The 19217-nt window shown below is 46.7% G+C and overlaps 2 protein-coding genes across 2 annotated transcripts in view; one reads left to right on the forward strand and one right to left on the reverse strand.

Moving 5' to 3' along the window:
- LOC138363485 (peritrophin-48-like) overlaps window positions 1-19217 on the forward strand; it is a 121584-nt gene that overhangs the window by 46017 nt on the left and 56350 nt on the right. The window lies entirely within an intron of this gene.
- Window positions 11225-13327, reverse strand: LOC138363396 (uncharacterized). Its single transcript, XM_069322428.1, has 2 exons — window positions 13292-13327; window positions 11225-13124 (listed from the first exon to the last, which is right to left on the reverse strand). Exons 1-2 carry the CDS (start codon window positions 13325-13327, stop codon window positions 12306-12308), a joined length of 855 nt encoding a protein of 284 aa, XP_069178529.1. The 3' UTR covers window positions 11225-12305.

Consider the following 19217-nt stretch of genomic DNA (forward strand, 5'->3'; position numbering starts at 1 on the left):
GGACAGCAAACACCAGAAAAGGTAGTCCTTCGACCCTACTTCTTGGTGACTCAGCGCAGTAGGTCCAGATTATTGGCTTCAGAGACTGGTGAGACCTGGCCGGTGCACCTTGTCTCGCTGGGTGATACCTCAGCCTGTCCTAAGGTTTCCAACGTCAAGAAGCTGTTGTACTGAAGTGTCTTTATCTTAACTTACTAGAGGACCCAAAACACAAAAGGGGACATTATGTCAATTTCGTGAGCTGCTATCATTTTCTAGTACGTCGACTTTTGGCCGTAGGTAAAGTATACGTCAAAATGCAACACTCTATTAGAAGGACGAGATGGATAAGGCCTGTTGTTTCTCAGTCTTTAGCAAAACTTCAGAGAAAAGATTTGAGATAAAGTTGGCGGGGCAACCCAAATGGTGAATGATCTAATTATCATGTTTGCGGTAATACTTTGCAGGGATATTGCTTCGGAACTTGTAGTTTGGTTCATTATGGGTGCAGTAAACCTCTGTACTTCTTTCGTCCTCTGTGGTGTAGGTAAAGGAACCAATAATATTAGTAATGGAGGTAGTGAAGGCAACGAGCTCTCAGCGACCCTTTCGACTATCTCTTACAAGACTGAGAAGCACCATGTGGCCAGACATATTTTTCCCCTTTTTAATAGATCATATCTCAACCCGTTCTCTCAAATAATACACCGTTTTCTATAATCCCAAACTGTCAAAAATGGGGTACTATGACAAGTTTCCGCACACAAATGTTCACGTTTTTTATGCTTATACTCACGACACCTGTCAAAACATGACGAGCTCCTCTGGAATTAGATAATCACAGCGCCAAGAAGAAAAATGTCCAAACAACACAAACGAATGCAATATATTGAGTATCTTTTAAAGGACAGGCTCTCATCAGCCTGTCCTCTCGAGTGCTCACAACATCACTAAAGTGATGTACTAAATTAACCTTTAACTTTAGAAAAATTATATTTTTGAACGACTAAACTGCTGAAAATGAATTTTCTAAGAAATTATACTCAGCAATGTTTGTTGAGTTGGTTGTGTTTGAGCGTTTGAGAGGAATGCAAGGAGCTGTAGTGACTGACATTGATGGTTTAGGTTTTAAAGAAACAAGAGTGAGAGGAAGTGAGAGCGAAGAGTGAAGTAGTGTGAAGGATTTAAGAACAAGAGTGAGAGAGAGAACATAAGAAAGGGATTGTCTATAAACGAATGAGAGAGGTATGTAGCGACGAATTACTTCTGTAGCGACGAATTACTTCTTGTAGCTCGACTCAATGAGCTTGAGAGTGACCTTAAAGCTCTGAAGAATGGAAGGTGCTGTGGAGAGTGTAGTTAAATATATTCGTTGGTAGATGAGAGAGCGGTACGTTACCAATAGGCTACGGAATAATTGTTATGATGGGTTATTTATATGGTAATGTAAGATATTGTAACTATCAGGAGAAAAGCAGAAAGCCATTATGATAGCAATGTCGCAGTATAGCAATAGCTGAAGTAGTATTTATAATCAAAAGTTGGTCATAATGTGGCAGTAATAACGAAAAGTGAAGTAAAGCACCAAGAGTAGTAAAATCAAATTAAATACAAAACCTTATTCAGATAGTTGTACATTTATAAGGGTTTACATATAATTACAATAATTACATATAATTTACATATAATTAGAGAGAGAGAGAGAGAGAGAGAGAGAGGAGAGAGAGAGAGAGAGAGAGAGAGAGAGAGAGAGAGAGAGAGAGAGAGAGAGAGAGAGAGAGAGAGAGAGAGAGAGAGAGAGAGAGAGAGAGAGAGAGAGAGAGAGAGAGAGAGAGAGAGAGAGAGAGAGAGAGAGAGAGAGAGAGGAGAGAGAGAGAGAGAGGAGAGAGAGAGAGAGAGAAGAGAGAGAGAGAAGAGAGAGAGAGAGAGAGAGAAGAGAGAGGGAGAGAGAGAGAGGAGAGAGAGAGAGAGAGAGAGAGAGAGGAGAGAGAGAGAGAGAGGAGAGAGAGAGAGAGAGAGAAGAGGAGAGAGGAGAGAGAGAGAGAGGAGAGAGAGAGAGAGAGAGAGAGAGAGAGAGAGAGAGAGAGAGAGAGAGGAGAGAGAGAGAGAGAGGAGAGAGAGAGGAGAGAGAGAGAAGAGGAGGAGAGAGAGAGAGAGAGAGAGAGAGAGAGAAGAGAGAGGAGAGAGAGAGAGAGAGAGAGAGAGAGAGAGAGAGAGAGAGCGAGAAGAGAGAGAGAGAGAGAGAGAGAGAGAGAGGAGAGAGAGAGAGAGAGAGAGAGAGAGAGAGAGAGAGAGAGACCTCGTAGTCCTGAGGTTCCGGGTTCGATCCCCGGTGGAGGCGGAAACAAATATGCAGAGTTTCTTTCACCCTGATGTACCTCAGGTCTTCTAGAAGCCTCATGCTGTCCTCCTGCCTTAAAGCTTCTCATAATTTTGGCATCGTCAGCAAACATTGAGAAGAGTGAATCTAATCCTCTAGGAGATTTACGTATATCAGAAACATAATAGGTCAAAGTACAGAGCCCTGTGGGACTCCACTGATGACTTCATGCCAGTCTGAGGTCATATCCCTCACTGTACCTCTCTGCTTTCTATTGCTTAGGTACTCCTTATCCAGTGGAGCACCTTACCAGTTATTCCTGCCTGTTTCTCCAGTTTATAAACCAGCCTCCTATGGGGTGCTGTGTCAAAGTATGTACTACACTACACTGAGGTGGTATATACTACACTACACTGTGGTGGTATGTACTACACTACACTGAGGTGGTATATACTACACTACACTGAGGTGGTATGTACTGCACTACACTGAGGTGGTATGTACTACACTACACTGAGGTGGTATATACTACACTACACTGAGGTGGTATGTACTGCACTACACTGAGGTGGTATGTACTACACTACACTGAGGTGGTATATACTACACTACTCTATGGTGGTATGTACTGCACTACACTGAGGTGGTATGTACTACACTACTCTATGGTGGTATGTACTGCACTACACTGAGGTGGTATGTACTACACTACACTGAGGTGGTATGTACTACACTACATTGAGGTGGCATGTACTACACTACACTGAGGTGGTGTGTACTACACTACACTGAGGTGGTGTGTACTACACTACACTGAGGTGGTATGCACTACGCTACTCTATGGTGGTATGTACTGCACTACACTGAGGTGGTATGTACTACACTACATTGAGGAGGTGTACTACACTACACTGAGGTGGTGTGTACTACACTACACTGAGGTGGTGTGTATAACACTACACCGTGGTGGTGTGTACTACACTACACTGTGGTGGTGTGTCCTACATTACACTGAGGTGGTGTGTACAACACTACACTGAGGTGGTGTGTACTACACTACACTGAGGTGGTATGCACTACGCTACACTGAGGTGGTATGCACTACGCTACACTGAGGTGGTATGTACTACACTACACTGAGGTAGTATGCACTGCGCTACACTGAGGTGGTGTGTACTACAATACACTGAGGTGGTATGTACTACACTACACTGAGGTGGTGTGTAACACAACACTGAGGTGGTGTGTACTACACTTCACTCAGGTGGTGTGTACTACACTACACTGAGGTGGTGTGTACTACACTACACTCAGGTGGTCTGTACTACACTACACTGAGGTGGTGTGTACTACACTACACTGAGGTGGTGTGTACTACACTACACTGAGGTGGTGTGTACTACACTACACTGAGGTGGTGTGTACTACACTACACTGAGGTGGTGTGTACTACACTACACTGAGGTGGTATGTACAGCACTACAATGAGGTGGTGTGTACTACACTACACTGTGGTGGTATGTACTACACTACACTGTGGTGGTATGTACTACACTACACAGGGGTGGTATGTACTACACTACACTGAGGTGGTATGTACGACACTACACTGATGTGGTGTGTACTACACTACACTGTGGTGGTATGTACTACACTACACTGTGGTGGTATGTACTACACTACACTGGGGTTCTATGTACTACACTACACTGTGGTGATATGTACGAAACTACACTGATGTGGTGTGTACTACACTACACTGTGGTGGTATGTACTACACTACACTGAGGTGGTGCGTACTACACTGCACTGAAAAGGTATGTAGTACACTATACTGAGGTGGTATGTACTACACTACACTGAGGTGGTATGTACTACCTGCACTACACTGAGGTGGTATGTACTACACTACACTGAGGTGGTATGTACTACCTGCACTAAACTGAGGTGGTATGTACTACATTACACTGAGGGGTATGTACTACACTACACTGAGGTGGTATGTACTACACTACACTGAGGTGGTATGTACTACACTGCACTGAAAAGGTATGTACTACACTACACTGAGGTGGTATGTACTACACTACACTGAGGTGGTATGTACTACACTACACTGAGGTAGTATGTACTACACTGCACTGAAAAGGTATGTACTACACTACACTGAGGTGGTATGTACTACACTACACTGTGGTGGTATGTACTACACTACACTGAGGTGGTATGTACTACACTACACTGTGGTGGTATGTACTACACAGCATTGAGGTGGTGTGTACTACACTGTACTGAAAATGTATGTACAACACTACACTGTGGTGGTATGCACTACGCTACACTGAGGTGGTATGTACTACACTGAGGTGGTGTGTACTACACTACACTGAGGTGGTGTGTACTACACTATGCAATACTGTGGTGGTATTGGCATGCTAGTGGGAGGCCAGAGACAGAGACAGAGACTATGAAAGGGTTGTCTGAGAGTGCCTCCTAGAGTGAAAGTTTTAGTGGTAGTAGAGCCCCCTAGAGTGAACGTTTGAGTTTTAGTAGAGCTTCATAGGGTGAAAGTTTGAGTTTTAGTAGAGCTTCATATGGTGAAAGTTTGAGTGGTAGCAGAGCTTCTTAGAGTGAAAGTTTGAGTGGTAGTAGAGCCTTCTAGAGTGAACGTTTGAGTGGTAGTAGAGCCTCCTGGAGTGAACGTTTGAGTGGTAGTAGAGCCTCCTAGAGTGAAAGGTTAAGTGGTAGTAGAGCCTCCTAGAGTGAAAGTTTAAAAGTAATAGAGCTTCATAGAGTGAAAGTTTGAGTGGTAGCAGAGCTTCTTAGAGTGAAAGTTTGAGTGGTAGTAGAGCCTCCTAGAGTGAAAGTTTGAGTGGTAGTAGAGCCTCCTAGAGTGAAAGTATAAGTGGTAGTAGAGCCTCCTAGAGTGAAAGTTTGAGTGGTAGTAGAGCCTCTTGGAGTGAAGGTTTGAGTGGTAGTAGAGCCTCCTAGAGTGAAAGTTTGATTGGTAGTAGAGCTTCCTAGAGTGAAAGTTTGAGTGATAGTAGAGCTTCCTTGAGTGAAAGTTTGAGTGGTAGTAGAGCCTCCTGGAGTGAAAGTTTAAGTGGTAGTAGAGCCTTCTAGAGTGAAAGTTTCAGTGGTAGTAGAGCCTCCTGGAGTGAAAGTTTGAGTGGTAGTAGAGCCTCCTAGAGTGAAAGTTTGAGTGATAGTAGAGCTTCCTAGAGTGAAAGTTTGAGTGGTAGTAGAGCCTCCTAGAGTGAAAGTTTGAGTGGTAGTAGAGACTCCTGGAGTGAAAGTTTGTGTGGTAGAAGAGCCTTCTGGAGTGCAAGTTGCACGTACTGTTGGTGCTGAGAGTGTAAGTGGCACTGTTGGTGCTGAGAGTGCAAGTGGCACTGTTGGTGCTGAGAGTGTAAGTGGCACTGTTGGTGCTGAGAGTGCAAGTGTCACTGTTGGTGCTGAGAGTGTAAGTGGCACTGTTGGTGCTGAGAGTGCAAGTGGCACTGTTGGTGCTGAGAGTGTAAGTGGACACTGTTGGTGCTGAGAGTGCAAGTGGCACTGTTGGTGCTGAGAGTGCAAGTGGCACAGTTGGTGCTGAGAGTGCAAGTGGCACTGTTGGTGCTGAGAGTGCAAGTGGCACTGTTGGTGCTGAGAGTGCAAGTGGCACTGTTGGTGCTGAGAGTGCTTGTGGCACTGTTGGTGCTGAGAGTGCAGTGGCACTGTTGGTGCTGAGAGTGCAAGTGGCACTGTTGGTGCTGAGAGTGCAAGTGGCACTGTTGGTGCTGAGAGTACACTGAGGTGGTGTGTACTACACTACACTGAGGTGGTATGCACTACGCTACACTGAGGAGGTATGTACTACACTACACTGAGGTGGTGTGTACTACACTACACTGAGGTGGTGTGTACTACACTACACCGTGGTGGTGTGTACTACACTACACTGTGGTGGTGTGTACTACACTACACTGTGGTGGTGTGTACTATATTACACTGAGGTGGTGTGTACAACACTACACTGAGGTGGTGTGTACTACACTACACTGAGGTGGTATGCACTACGCTACACTGAGGTGGTATGCACTACGCTACACTGAGGTGGTATGTACTACACTACACTGAGGTAGTATGCACTGCGCTACACTGAGGTGGTGTATACTACAATACACTGAGGTGGTATGTACTACACTACACTGAGGTGGTGTGTACTACACAACACTGAGGTGGTGTGTACTACACTTCACTCAGGTGGTGTGTACTACACTACACTGAGGTGGTGTATACTACACTACACTGAGGTGCTGTGTACTACACTATACTGTGGTGGTCTGTACTACACTACACTGAGGTGGTGTGTACTACACTACACTGAGGTGGTGTGTACTACACTACACTGAGGTGGTGTGTACTACACTACACTGAGGTGGTGTGTACTACACTACACTGAGGTGGTGTGTACTACACTACACTGAGGTGGTGTGTACTACACTACACTGAGGTGGTGTGTACTACACTACACTGAGGTGGTATGTACAGCACTACACTGAGGTGGTGTGTACTACACTACACTGTGGTGGTATGTACTACACTACACTGTGGTGGTATGTACTACACTACACAGGGGTGGTATGTACTACACTACACTGAGGTGGTATGTACGACACTACACTGAGGTGGTGTGTAGTATACTACACTGTGGTGGTATGTACTACACTACACTGGGGTTCTATGTACTACACTACACTGTGGTGGTATGTACGACACTACACTGATGTGGTGTGTACTACACTACACTGTGGTGGTATGTACTACACTACACTGAGGTGGTGCGTACTACACTGCACTGAAAAGGTATGTAGTACACTATACTGAGGTGGTATGTACTACACTACACTGAGGTGGTATGTACTACCTGCACTACACTGAGGTGGTATGTACTACACTACACTGAGGTGGTATGTACTACCTGCACTACACTGAGGTGGTATGTACTACATTACACTGAGGTGGTATGTACTACACTACACTGAGGTGGTATGTACTACACTAACTGAGGTGGTATGTATTACACTACACTGATGTGGTGTGTACTACATTACACTGAGGTGGTATGTACAACACTACACTGAGGTAGTATGTACTACACTGCACTGAAAAGGTATGTACTACACTACACTGAGGTGATATGTACTACACTACACTGAGGTAGTATGTACTACACTGCACTGAAAAGGTATGTACTACACTACACTGAGGTGGTATGTACTACACTACACTGTGGTGGTATGTACTACACTACACTGTGGTGGTATGTACTACCTGCACTACACTGAGGTGGTATGTACTACATTACACTGAGGTGGTATGTACTACACTACACTGAGGTGGTATGTACTACACTACACTGAGGTGGTATGTATTACACTACACTGATGTGGTGTGTACTACATTACACTGAGGTGGTATGTACAACACTATACTGAGGTAGTATGTACTACACTGCACTGAAAAGGTATGTACTACACTACACTGACGTGGTATGTACTACACTACACTGAGGTAGTATGTACTACACTGCACTGAAAAGGTATGTACTACACTACACTGAGGTGGTATGTACTACACTACACTGAGGTGGTATGTACTACACTACACTGTGGTGGTATGTACTACACAGCACTGAGGTGGTGTGTACTACACTGGACTGAAAATGTATGTACTACACTACACTGTGGTGGTATGCACTACGCTACACTGAGGTGGTATGTACTACACTGAGGTGGTGTGTACTACACTACACTGAGGTGGTGTGTACTACACTACACTAAGGTGGTGTGTACTACACTACACTGAGGTGGTATGTACTACACTACACTGTGGTGGTATGTACTACACTACACTGTGGTGGTATGTACTACACTACACTGTGGTGGTATGTACTACACTACACTGTGGTGGTATTGGCATGCTAGTGGGAGGCCAGAGACAGAGACAGAGACTATGAAAGGGTTTCTGAGAGTGCCTCCTAGAGTGAAAGTTTTAGTGGTAGTAGAGCCCCCTAGAGTGAACGTTTGAGTTTTAGTAGAGCTTCATAGGGTGAAAGTTTGAGTTTTAGTAGAGCTTCGTATGGTGAAAGTTTGAGTGGTAGCAGAGCTTCTTAGAGTGAAAGTTTGAGTGGTAGTAGAGCCTTCTAGAGTGAACGTTTGAGTGGTAGTAGAGCCTCCTGGAGTGAACGTTTGAGTGGTAGTAGAGCCTCCTAGAGTGAAAGGTTAAGTGGTAGTAGAGCCTCCTAGAGTGAAAGTTTAAAAGTAGTAGAGCTTCATAGAGTGAAAGTTTGAGTGGTAGCAGAGCTTCTTAGAGTGAAAGTTTGAGTGGTAGTAGAGCCTCCTAGAGTGAAAGTTTGAGTGGTAGTAGAGCCTCCTAGAGTGAAAGTATAAGTGGTAGTAGAGCCTCCTAGAGTGAAAGTTTGAGTGGTAGTAGAGCCTCTTGGAGTGAAGGTTTGAGTGGTAGTAGAGCCTCCTAGAGTGAAAGTTTGATTGGCAGTAGAGCTTCCTAGAGTGAAAGTTTGAGTGATAGTAGAGCTTCCTTGAGTGAAAGTTTGAGTGGTAGTAGAGCCTCCTTGAGTGAAAGTTTAAGTGGTAGTAGAGCCTCCTAGAGTGAAAGTTTGAGTGGTAGTAGAGCCTCCTGGAGTGAAAGTTTGAGTGTAGTAGAGCCTCCTAGAGTGAAAGTTTGAGTGGTAGTAGAGCTTCCTAGAGTGAAAGTTTGAGTGGTAGTAGAGCCTCCTAGAGTGAAAGTTTGAGTGGTAGTAGAGACTCCTGGAGTGAAAGTTTGTGTGGTAGAAGAGCCTTCTGGAGTGCAAGATGCACGTACTGTTGGTGCTGAGAGTGTAAGTGGCACTGTTGGTGCTGAGAGTGCAAGTGGCACTGTTGGTGCTGAGAGTGTAAGTGGCACTGTTGGTGCTGAGAGTGCAAGTGTCACTGTTGGTGCTGAGAGTGTAAGTGGCACTGTTGGTGCTGAGAGTGCAAGTGGCACTGTTGGTGCTGAGTGTAAGTGACACTGTTGGTGCTGAGAGTGCAAGTGGCACTGTTGGTGCTGAGAGTGCAAGTGGCACAGTTGGTGCTGAGAGTGCAAGTGGCACTGTTGGTGCTGAGAGTGCAAGTGGCACTGTTGGTGCTGAGAGTGCAAGTGGCACTGTTGGTGCTGAGAGTGCAAGTGGCACTGTTGGTGCTGAGAGTGTAATTGGCACTGTTGGTGCTGAGAGTGCAAGTGGCACTGTTGGTGCTGAGAGTGCAAGTGGCACTGTTGGTGCTGTGAGTGCAAGTGGCACTGTTGGTGCTGAGAGTGCAAGTGGCACTGTTGGTGCTGAGAGTGCAAGTTGCACTGTTGGTGCTGAGAGTGCAAGTGGCACTGTTGGTGCTGAGAGTGCAAGTGGCACTGGGAGTGTAAGTTGCACTGTTGGTGCTGAGAGTGCAAGTGGCACTGTTGGTGCTGAGAGTGCAAGTGGCACTGTTGGTGTTGAGAGTGCAAGTGGCACTGTTGGTGCTGAGAGTGCAAGTGGCACTGTTGGTGCTGAGAGTGCAAGTGGCACTGAGAGTGTAAGTTGCACTGTTGGTGCTGAGAGTGCAAGTGGCACTGTTGGTGCTGAGAATGCAAGTGGCACTGTTGGTGCTGATAGTGCAAGTGGCACTGTTGGTGCTGAGAGTGCAAGTGGCACTGTTGGTGCTGAAACACACCTGACAATGTGGCCTCCTGTGAAACACACCTGACAATGTGGCCACCTGTGAAACACACCTGACAATGTGGCCACCTCTGAAACACACCTGTAATGTGGCCACTTCTAACAAAACAAGTGCACTATAGGTGAGAATATCTAACTAGTGTACTAGATGGGTTTTAGGAGCTAGTAAATGTAGATAGTATTGAAAGATGAGATAATTATCTGAAGACAACACTAAGCCAACATGACTATATAGAACATGAAAGGGATACAAAGGGAGAATAGGAGCTGGGATATGAGGATAGGATAGGAGCTGGGATTGGGGGGACGAAATGAAGGAATAGTACCCAACCACTTGGACCTTCAGGGATCGAGCACCGACCCTGAAAGAAGCGAGGTCGTTGCTGTACAAATATCCCTCTGAGTGATTACTTAACAAACACAATGTAATATATACGATAAATTACAAACAAAAATTAAGATTTATTCACATTTGAATATTAGTAATGGATTGAACATTCTTGATTCAAATTTAATATAAACAAAATATCTCACTAAAAGGATTATTGCACACCTGTTTCTGGAGAGGTATATCATCTTCCATCCATCCAGAAGAGGTATTCCATCCACAAGAGATATACCATCCACAAGAGGTATAACATCCACAAGAGGTATACCATCTACAAGAAGTGACATACTCTGCTGTACAACTTACGTAGACTCAGTGCCTCCTTTACAAAGAATACTCCAACAGCTTTGTGTGAACAAAGCCCTGAACACCAGAGATTAAAATCTGACTTAAACACTATAATAAATTAATTAAACAATTGACAGACCAATTTGAATGCTCAGAGACATAAACTAATACACACTGGAACAAATGAAGGTAAAGAAATGGGTGAAATGCGGAGTTAATGAGAGTATATGAACAAAATAGGCCTGGAAATGATATGATCTGAAGCCTAGTAAGCAGTACACTGACGCTGTAAATGATGCCAATATAATATTGGCTTTTCATGGGAGAGATTTAGACTTACGATGTGAGAAAGTAATCTCCACTCATCGCTTCACTAGCAGGCCTTATACAGGTATCTTATGTTCTGTTCTGGTCACCGTTCCTGACAAACGTTATAGCCAAATTAGGTGTTCAATATCGAGCAGCAAAAATGATGCCAAGACTTAGAAATACAGAAATATATCATATGAAGCAGTTTAAAAGATCTAATTTTATTTAGCAAAACAAAAATACAAGAATGAGAGGCAATAATGCAAGTTTATAAATAATTAAAATATTTTTTATTTTAATTATTTATGATACAGAATAATACTTAAATTTTGCATTGCCTAACATCACTCGAAATAAAGACAAACTTTTCAGTCAAAGCAAAATATACATTTTTGTAAACGAAGCGTCAGCATATGGAACAACATATCAAGTTATATATTTCAGTATGATAACGTGAATTTATTTAAGACTAGAATTGACAAGTACTTCTCGTATAAATACCTTACATGATATGTTTCACCATAAGCATCCCATAAACAGCCTTGTTTGGATCTAATAGTACGTTGTTTTTATAATAATATTGTATATGTAATGATGTTGCGTGTACTCACCTAGTTGTACTCACCTAGTTGTGTTTGCGGGGGTTGAGCTCTGGCTCTTTGGTCCCGCCTCTCAACCGTCAATCAACAGGTGTACGGATTCCTGAGCCTATTGGGCTCTATCATATATACACTTGAAACTGTGTATGGAGTCAGTCTCCACCACATCATTTCCTAACCTTCCTGTGTGTTTGTTTGTGTGTGTGTGGTGTGCGTGTGCGTGTGCGTGTGCGTGTGCGTGTGCGTGTGTGTGTGTGTGTGTGTGTATATGTATGTGTGTGTGTTTTGGTTCAGTTGTGCACATCATTGGTGACAACTGTATTAAATTCAGTTACTGGTGGTGGTGCAAGTGTAGATAGTGGGTATAGTTGGTGGTGCAAGTGTAGATAGTGGGTATAGGTGGTGGTGCAACTGTAGATAGTGGGTATAGGTGGTGGTGCAACTGTAGATAGTGGGTATAGGTGGTGGTGCAAGTGGCGTGCTCAGGTGGGTTGGACTGTGGAAAAATAGATTTGGTCAAGTGCACCTGGGTGTTGACGACATCACGTTAGTCCAGGTGGTTAGTGGAATGAGGCCAGTGAGTGATGGAGTGAGTCCAGAGGGCGGTGGGCTTAAAGCAGTGTCCAGTGAATTTTGAACAGTGGGTGGTGGAGTTGAGGCCAGTGCATGGTGGGCTCAGATTGTTGATTAGAGGCAGTCTTCGGGCCTCATACAGTAAGGTGAAGAAGGGTTAGTGCTGAAGAGCAAGGATCCTGTGCAGGTCTCAACGGTGGCTGGCTGGCCGACGGTGTGACAGTTGAAGTACTGCTGGTAACACGTCGTGCACATGGGGAAGAGTCCCACAGCCGTGCACGTCATGGACTCCTGGCAGTCTGGAGAAGGTGGGTCCGTACCTCCCCCGCTACACAGTATATTACAAGGGGCGCCGACCACACACTGACCCACGGCTACATCAAAAGTGCCCCCTGAGGGGCAAGTGAAATGATATTTTTCTTCAGCCGGTCCCGCCTCAGGGCACATATAGAACTTGTGGCAGTCGTAGGGGTCAGCAATCTCCGCTATCCCAGCTTGGCAGTACGCATTACACAGGTCGCCGCAACACACAGTATTGTCCTTAACGCAAGTCTCGCCGTTAAAATAAGGTCTGTCAGCGGGACAATCATAGGGTCCAATAATGTTGCCAGGTGAGCAAATGTAATAGATGCTGCAGTCTTTTGGGTCAGAGATCATGTCCATGTTCCCTGTACATGTTAAATGGCAAGGTGATGGCGTGCAGGTAGGGTGACAGTCTGCAGGACCAGAACAATTACCCACGACTGCATTAAAAGAAGTATCACTGTCACACGGTATAGGAACATCCGAGGGTTCACCGTCCCCCACACAAATGTAATAATTAGTGCAGTTCAAAGGATCCTCAACCAAATCCATCGGGTTCTTGCCGCTGCAATCTGGTTCACAAGCAGAGAAGACCTCAGTGACCCAGAGCAGCGCCGCCACCCACGCCACCTGCAACAGACACCCGCAATGTTAAAAAAAAAATAAACGGAAACTCAGCGTAATCTTTTTTGGTGTCCAGAAATAAATACTCATTAGTATTGTTTGAGTTAGCAACACACACACAACACACTCCAAAATAAATGATAAACATACATATGGAGCAGAATACCACAAACTGTTTCAGACACCTTCACAGGCATAAATCCTATCATAATATATGTGTCCTCTCGTTCTACTGTTTCTGTCCGTTAACAATTTGTTTATGTATATTGCCCCATAAGAGGCAGCTCCTATTTTAGCTTTACAGCTGTACTTGCACGGTACTCAAGGCAAGAACAAACAGCAGACAAATAGAGAAACAAGAATAAATTTAGTTTAAAAGGAATAAACGTGGAGAAAGTTATTTGCATAAACAGATCTAACCAGACATACATAATTCGAGATACAATCAAAGACACAGACAGAGACATACAGAGACATGGCAAGACATTCACAGACATACAAAGACACAGGAAGACGTGCACAGACATACAAAGGCACAGAAAGGAATGCACAGACATACAGAGACTCAGAAAGGCATACACAGGCCTATGACCCATACAGGGTCATAGATAGATAGACACGGACAAAGACATAGAAAGATAGAAACAATCATACACAGAAAGGCAGACACGGACAGGAAGGCAGACACAGACATAGAGACAGAATGGCAGACAGATATACAGAAGGAGGAAGGCCGACACACAGAGAAAGAAAGTAAGTAAGTAAGTAATTATCAAAAGAAGGCACCAAACCGGGAAGGCTATGTAGCACCATCAAATACGCAAAATAATCAGAGGGCGCTAAATATCACCAAGGATGCCAATACGAGAACAAAAACGCATAAGGCGAACGATATCAAAAGTATCCGAGTCACCAAGAATTCTATCGAGGGACAGGTGACCGCGAGGGGCGGTCGGAAAGCAAGACATACGCTCGTCCTGGAAGTCAGGACATTCAAGAAGGACATGCACGACCGTAAGAGGGACAATGCAACTAGGACAATAAGGAGCAGGGCGGCGCTCCATCAAGTGACCATGGGTTAAGCGAGTATGGCCAATACGCAACCTCGCCAGAGCTGTTTCCCACCGCCGGTTACGGTGGAAGGAGGACTGCCACGAGGAAACACAACATTTAAGAGTACGTAGCTTGTTACCAGTAACAGACAACCAAGAAGCCTGCCAACGGGTAAGGACTGAGGAATGGATAACCGGGTAAAAGTCGGAATACGGAATGCCCTTACGAGAGATGGGACAAGAGCGGACAGCTTCCTTGGCGGCAGCATCCGCACGCTCATTTAAAGACACACCAATATGGCTGGGAACCCAACAAAACTCAACCGACTTAAATTTACTATGAACGAGAAACAGCCAATGCTGGATCTCGACAACCACTGGATGAACTGGATTAAAGGACCCGAGAGCCATGAGGGCACTACGAGAGTCAACAACAACTACAAAGGAAGACTGACAACGAGAAAGTAGGAGACGAAGAGCATAGAGAATAGCATAAAGTTCCGCTGTAAAGATGCTAGTCTCCGGAGGCAAGCGACACATATAAGTGCGATCAGGAAAAACAACAGAGTAGCCAACACCGTCCGCTGACTTAGACCCATCGGTGAAGACAGAAACGGAGCGGGAGTGAGAAGAAAAGTGCTCGAGGAAAAGGCGTTTTAGAACCGTAGGAGGGGTAAAAGCTTTAGTGATACGGGTCAAGGAAGTACAAAACCGCGGAAGAGGGACCCTCCACGGGGGCAAAGAAGGAACAACACGAGGAGAAACATCAGAAATACGAACGGAAAGAGAATCCTGCAGGCGAGATAACCGGACAGAAAGAGGGAGGTGGTGAAGAGGAACAGGAACCGCAGGAGGGGTAAAAGTTAAAGCACGACAGAGGCGAGAGGAAGGATGTTGCAAGGACCGCGCAAGATAGCGAAGACAGTAGCGATCACGGCGGTCCTGGAGAGACAGGAAGCCAGTGTCAACATACAAGCTAAGGACGGGAGTCGAACGAAAGGCACCAGAACTGAGGCGCAACCCAGTATGGTGCAAAGCATCAAGACGGCGAAGAGTAGAAGGAGAAGCAGACGAGTAAGCAGGGCAACCATAATCGAGCTTAGACAGGACGAGAGAAGAATGTAAAGCAAGGAGAGTGCGCCTATCTGCCCCCAAGAAGTATGGGACAAGACCCGAAGGAGGGTAAGGGCCTTAGAGCACTCAACACGGAGGTAAGAGATATGGGGAGACCAAGACAAACGAGTGTCAAGGAATAACCCCAAAAGCTTCGCGGAATCTTTGTATTCAAGGGGATGACCATAAAGTGACAAAGAGGGACGAAGAACAACCCGTTTCCGCGTAAATGTCATGGCACAAGTCTTAGAAGTAGAGAACTTGAAGCCATGATCAGTGGCCCAAGACGACACGGCATCAATTGCAAGTTGAAGCCGGCGTTGAAGGAGAGGCGAATCATCACCCTGACAACAAAGGGTAAGATCATCGACATAGAGAGCGGAGAAGACACCAGAAGGAAGAGAGGAAAGAAGACCATTGAGGGCAACCAGAAAAAGAGTAGTGCTCAGAACACTACCCTGGGGCACACCTTCGTATTGCTGAAAAGAGGGAGAGAGAGCGGTACCAAGGCGCACCCGAAAGGAACGACGAGAGAGGAAGCTGCGGAGAAAGAGAGGGAGATGACCACGAAGGCCAAAAGAATGAAGTTGAGATAGGATATGATAACGCCAAGTGGTGTCGTAAGCCTTTTCCAGGTCAAAAAGGACGGCAACAACGGAGGTCTTCGCAGCAAAAGCAGTACGAATATAGACCTCCAAGTTCACCAGGACATCTGTCGTGCTGCGGCACTTGCGGAAACCAAATTGAGAAGGGGAGAGGAGGTGATGGTGTTCCAGGAACCACATCAGACGAACGTTAACCATACGTTCAAAAAGTTTGCAGACACAACTTGTGAGAGCAATAGGGCGAAAGTCCTTAGGGGAAGTACCCAGAGACCCCGGTTTGCGAACAGGGAGGACAACGGCATCGAGCCAGTCCTCAGGGACTGACGACGACTCCCAGATCCGATTATACAGACTCAGTAAATACTGAGACGTGCTCGGAGGGAGATGGCGAAGCATCTCATAATGAATACCATCGGAGCCCGCCGCCGTAGAACCGCAGAGGGCCAGAGCAGAACGAAGTTCAGAGAGAGAGAAGGGATCATTATAGGGAAGCTGAAGATGAGTGCAGAAATCTAAAGGACGAGACTCAAGGACAGGTTTACGAAGAAGGAAAGATTGGGGAAGATGAAGACCAGAGCTAACAGAAGAAAAGTGGGAACCCAGTTCGGAAGCGACCTGCAACGGGTCCGCCACAAGAGTATCATGGAGGTGAAGGACCGGTGAAACATCGGGAACGAACTTACCCGCTATCTTGCGGATACGCTTCCAGATCTGGGCCAGAGGGGTTTCGGACGTAATTGTTGAGACATAAGATGCCCAACATTCACGTTTAGCCGTACGGATGGCCCTACGGGCCACCGCACTCGCTTTCCGAAAGAAAAGAAAAGAATCGGTCGTCTGCCTACGGCGGTGCCTCTTCCAGGCTGCACGCTTACAGCGGACAGCCCGAGCACAGTCCGCATTCCACCAGGGAACGCACTTCCGTGGACCCCGAGAGGAAGAGCGAGGAATAGAGCGGAGGGCAGCGTTGAAGACAGTGTCATGAAAAAGGAGGAGAGCGCGAGAGAGAGGCAGAAGGGAGAGGTCAGAGAGAGCAGCACTGAGGGTAAATAGGGTCCAGTCTGCCTTAGCAAACTGCCACCTAGGGAAAGAGAGGGAAGGGCGAAAAGAGAAAAAGGAAACAAGGATGGGGAAATGATCACTTCCATGGAGGTCATCAAGAACCTGCCACGTGAAATCTAAGTAAAGAGAAGAAGAGCAGAGAGAAAGATCAAGACAAGAAAGGGTGCGAGTCCGAGAGTCCAAATGAGTGGGCTCACCAGAATTCAGAAGAGACAGGGAAGAAGATAGGAGAAACGGCTCAAGGAGGCGACCCCGGGTATTCGTCAGAACGTCACCCCAAAGAGAATGACGACAATTGAAGTCACCCAGCAGGAGCACAGGCTCCGGCAAGGAGTCTAGGAGGTGTTTCAAATCAGGAAGAGAGAGCGGGACACTCGGGGGGAGATAAATGGAACAAACTGTGTACCATTTCCCCACAAAGATACGAGCAGCAGAACAATGGAGAGGCGAAGGAAAAAGTAAAGGAACAAAGGGAACATCTGCACGAATCAAGAGAGCAGAAGAATTAGAAGCCCCAGCAATGGCTGGGGGGGGGGAGAGAAAGGAATAGCCACGAAAACGACCAGGACGAGCACCAAGCATTGGCTCCTGGAGACAGACACAAAGGGGCGAAAACCGCGAAATCAGAAGTTGGAGTTCGAGGAAATTGGCGTAATAACCTCGAACGTTCCATTGAAGAATGGACAACGACGGGAAGAGAAAGGACAAAAACAGAGAACAAGGAAGAAACAAAGGCGAAAGAGCAACAGAGCACGTTAAAGAATATCAGGGTCGGGATCAGGGTCAGCAAAGTCAGGGTTAGGGGGCATGGGTAAACTGAGCAAAGACGGAGGGAAGGAAACGGGAGAACAGATCAGAGGTGGGCGGGCGGGGTCCGGAGGAGGAGGAGGAAGAGGAGGAGACAACGGAGAGGAGCAGTCAAGGACAGCAGTAGGAAGAGGGGGAGTAGGAAGAGGGGGAGTAGAAAGAGGGGAGCGCACCCCAGCAAGAGCAGCAACCGAAAGGGAAGCAGGGGCCAAAGAAACCTCCATAGCAGGAACAGGGGGCGCAACCACTGAAACGGGAGGGGAAGGAGCAACAGAGCCAGAAGTAGGAGCTAAGGAAGAAAGCGAAGCCTTCTTACCCGCCGGGGAAGAGGAAGGAGAGGAGCCAGGCTTACGCTTCTGACTTAAAGAGACAGGTGTCCCAGCAACTACGTACCGGGCAACGGATTCCAGTGTCTCAACAGGAGAAGCCGAACGAGAGCACACACGACGGCCGTTAGGAGAGCGATGGACATCCGCCTGCACCGACAGGCGGCGGGGAGAGCCGATAGATGGAGGAAGAGGATGGGAAGGAGGATCGGAGGGGGACGAGGAAGAAGACACAGGAGACATGACAGACCGGGTTGAAAGAAGGGGAACCCCAGACAGAGGACCAGGAGGGGGACCCCTCGGGAAAGAACTCAAAGGAACAGAGGAGGGGGCAGTGGGCGTATCAGGGTCCAAGGCCCGGAAACGGTTGAGAGTCTGAGGAAGGGGGGAAGGACGAGGAGAGGAAGAGCGCAACACGCGAGCATAAGAGATGTTAGTATAAGGCGGGAGCCGGCGAACCTGGCGCCTCGCCTCAGGAAAAGACAAACGCTCCCGGTGCTTCAGGTTAAGGACGGCCGCCTCAAGCTTGTAATGGACACAGGCACGGGAGAACGTAGGATGGGCCTCACCGCAGTTGAGGCAGCGAGCTTGGGGAGAAGTGCACTCCGACTTAGAGTGACCTTCACTCCCACACAAAGGACAGAGAGAGACAGTCCCAGAGCAGCGGAGGGCACCATGCCCAAACCTCCAGCACTTATTACAAAGTCGAGGAGAAGGAATATACTCCTGGACAGAGCACCTAGCACCAGCAAGAATGACAGAGGATGGAAGGGTCCTACCATCAAAGGTGATCTTCACAACGCGAAGGGGTTGACGGCGACGACCACGAGGGGGACGAGTAAACGAGTCAACCTGGAGGACAGAATGGCCTTGGGCATCAAGGATATGCCGAATATCATCGTGGCAATCCTGCAGATTCCGAACACCGGTTGCAACATGGGGTGGGAGGAGAATAGTGCCAACACTGGAATTCATCTGAACGTTCTTGGAGACCCGAACAGGGATCTCGCCAAGGCAAGATAAGGCAGCCAAGCGGGAAGCCGCATCCTGAGAAGGAGCAGCAACGACACGTGTACCGAGACGAGTGGGGTTGAAAGTAACACACGCATCCACGGAATCTACAAGATGCCGATG

Source organism: Procambarus clarkii, chromosome 11, assembly GCF_040958095.1.
Source record: "Procambarus clarkii isolate CNS0578487 chromosome 11, FALCON_Pclarkii_2.0, whole genome shotgun sequence".
Taxonomy (NCBI): Eukaryota; Metazoa; Arthropoda; class Malacostraca; order Decapoda; family Cambaridae; genus Procambarus; species Procambarus clarkii.

What these genes read in the sequence shown, in the direction of transcription:
- LOC138363396 (XM_069322428.1), bottom strand. Translation starts at nt 13,327, where the DNA reads ATGATAGGATTTATGCCTGTGAAGGTGTCTGAAACA. An exon ending in CTGTGAAGGTGTCTGAAACA is followed by an intron (nt 13,125 to 13,291) that starts GTTTGTGGTATT and finishes TGTCTGTTGCAG; the next exon opens with GTGGCGTGGGTGGCGGCGCT.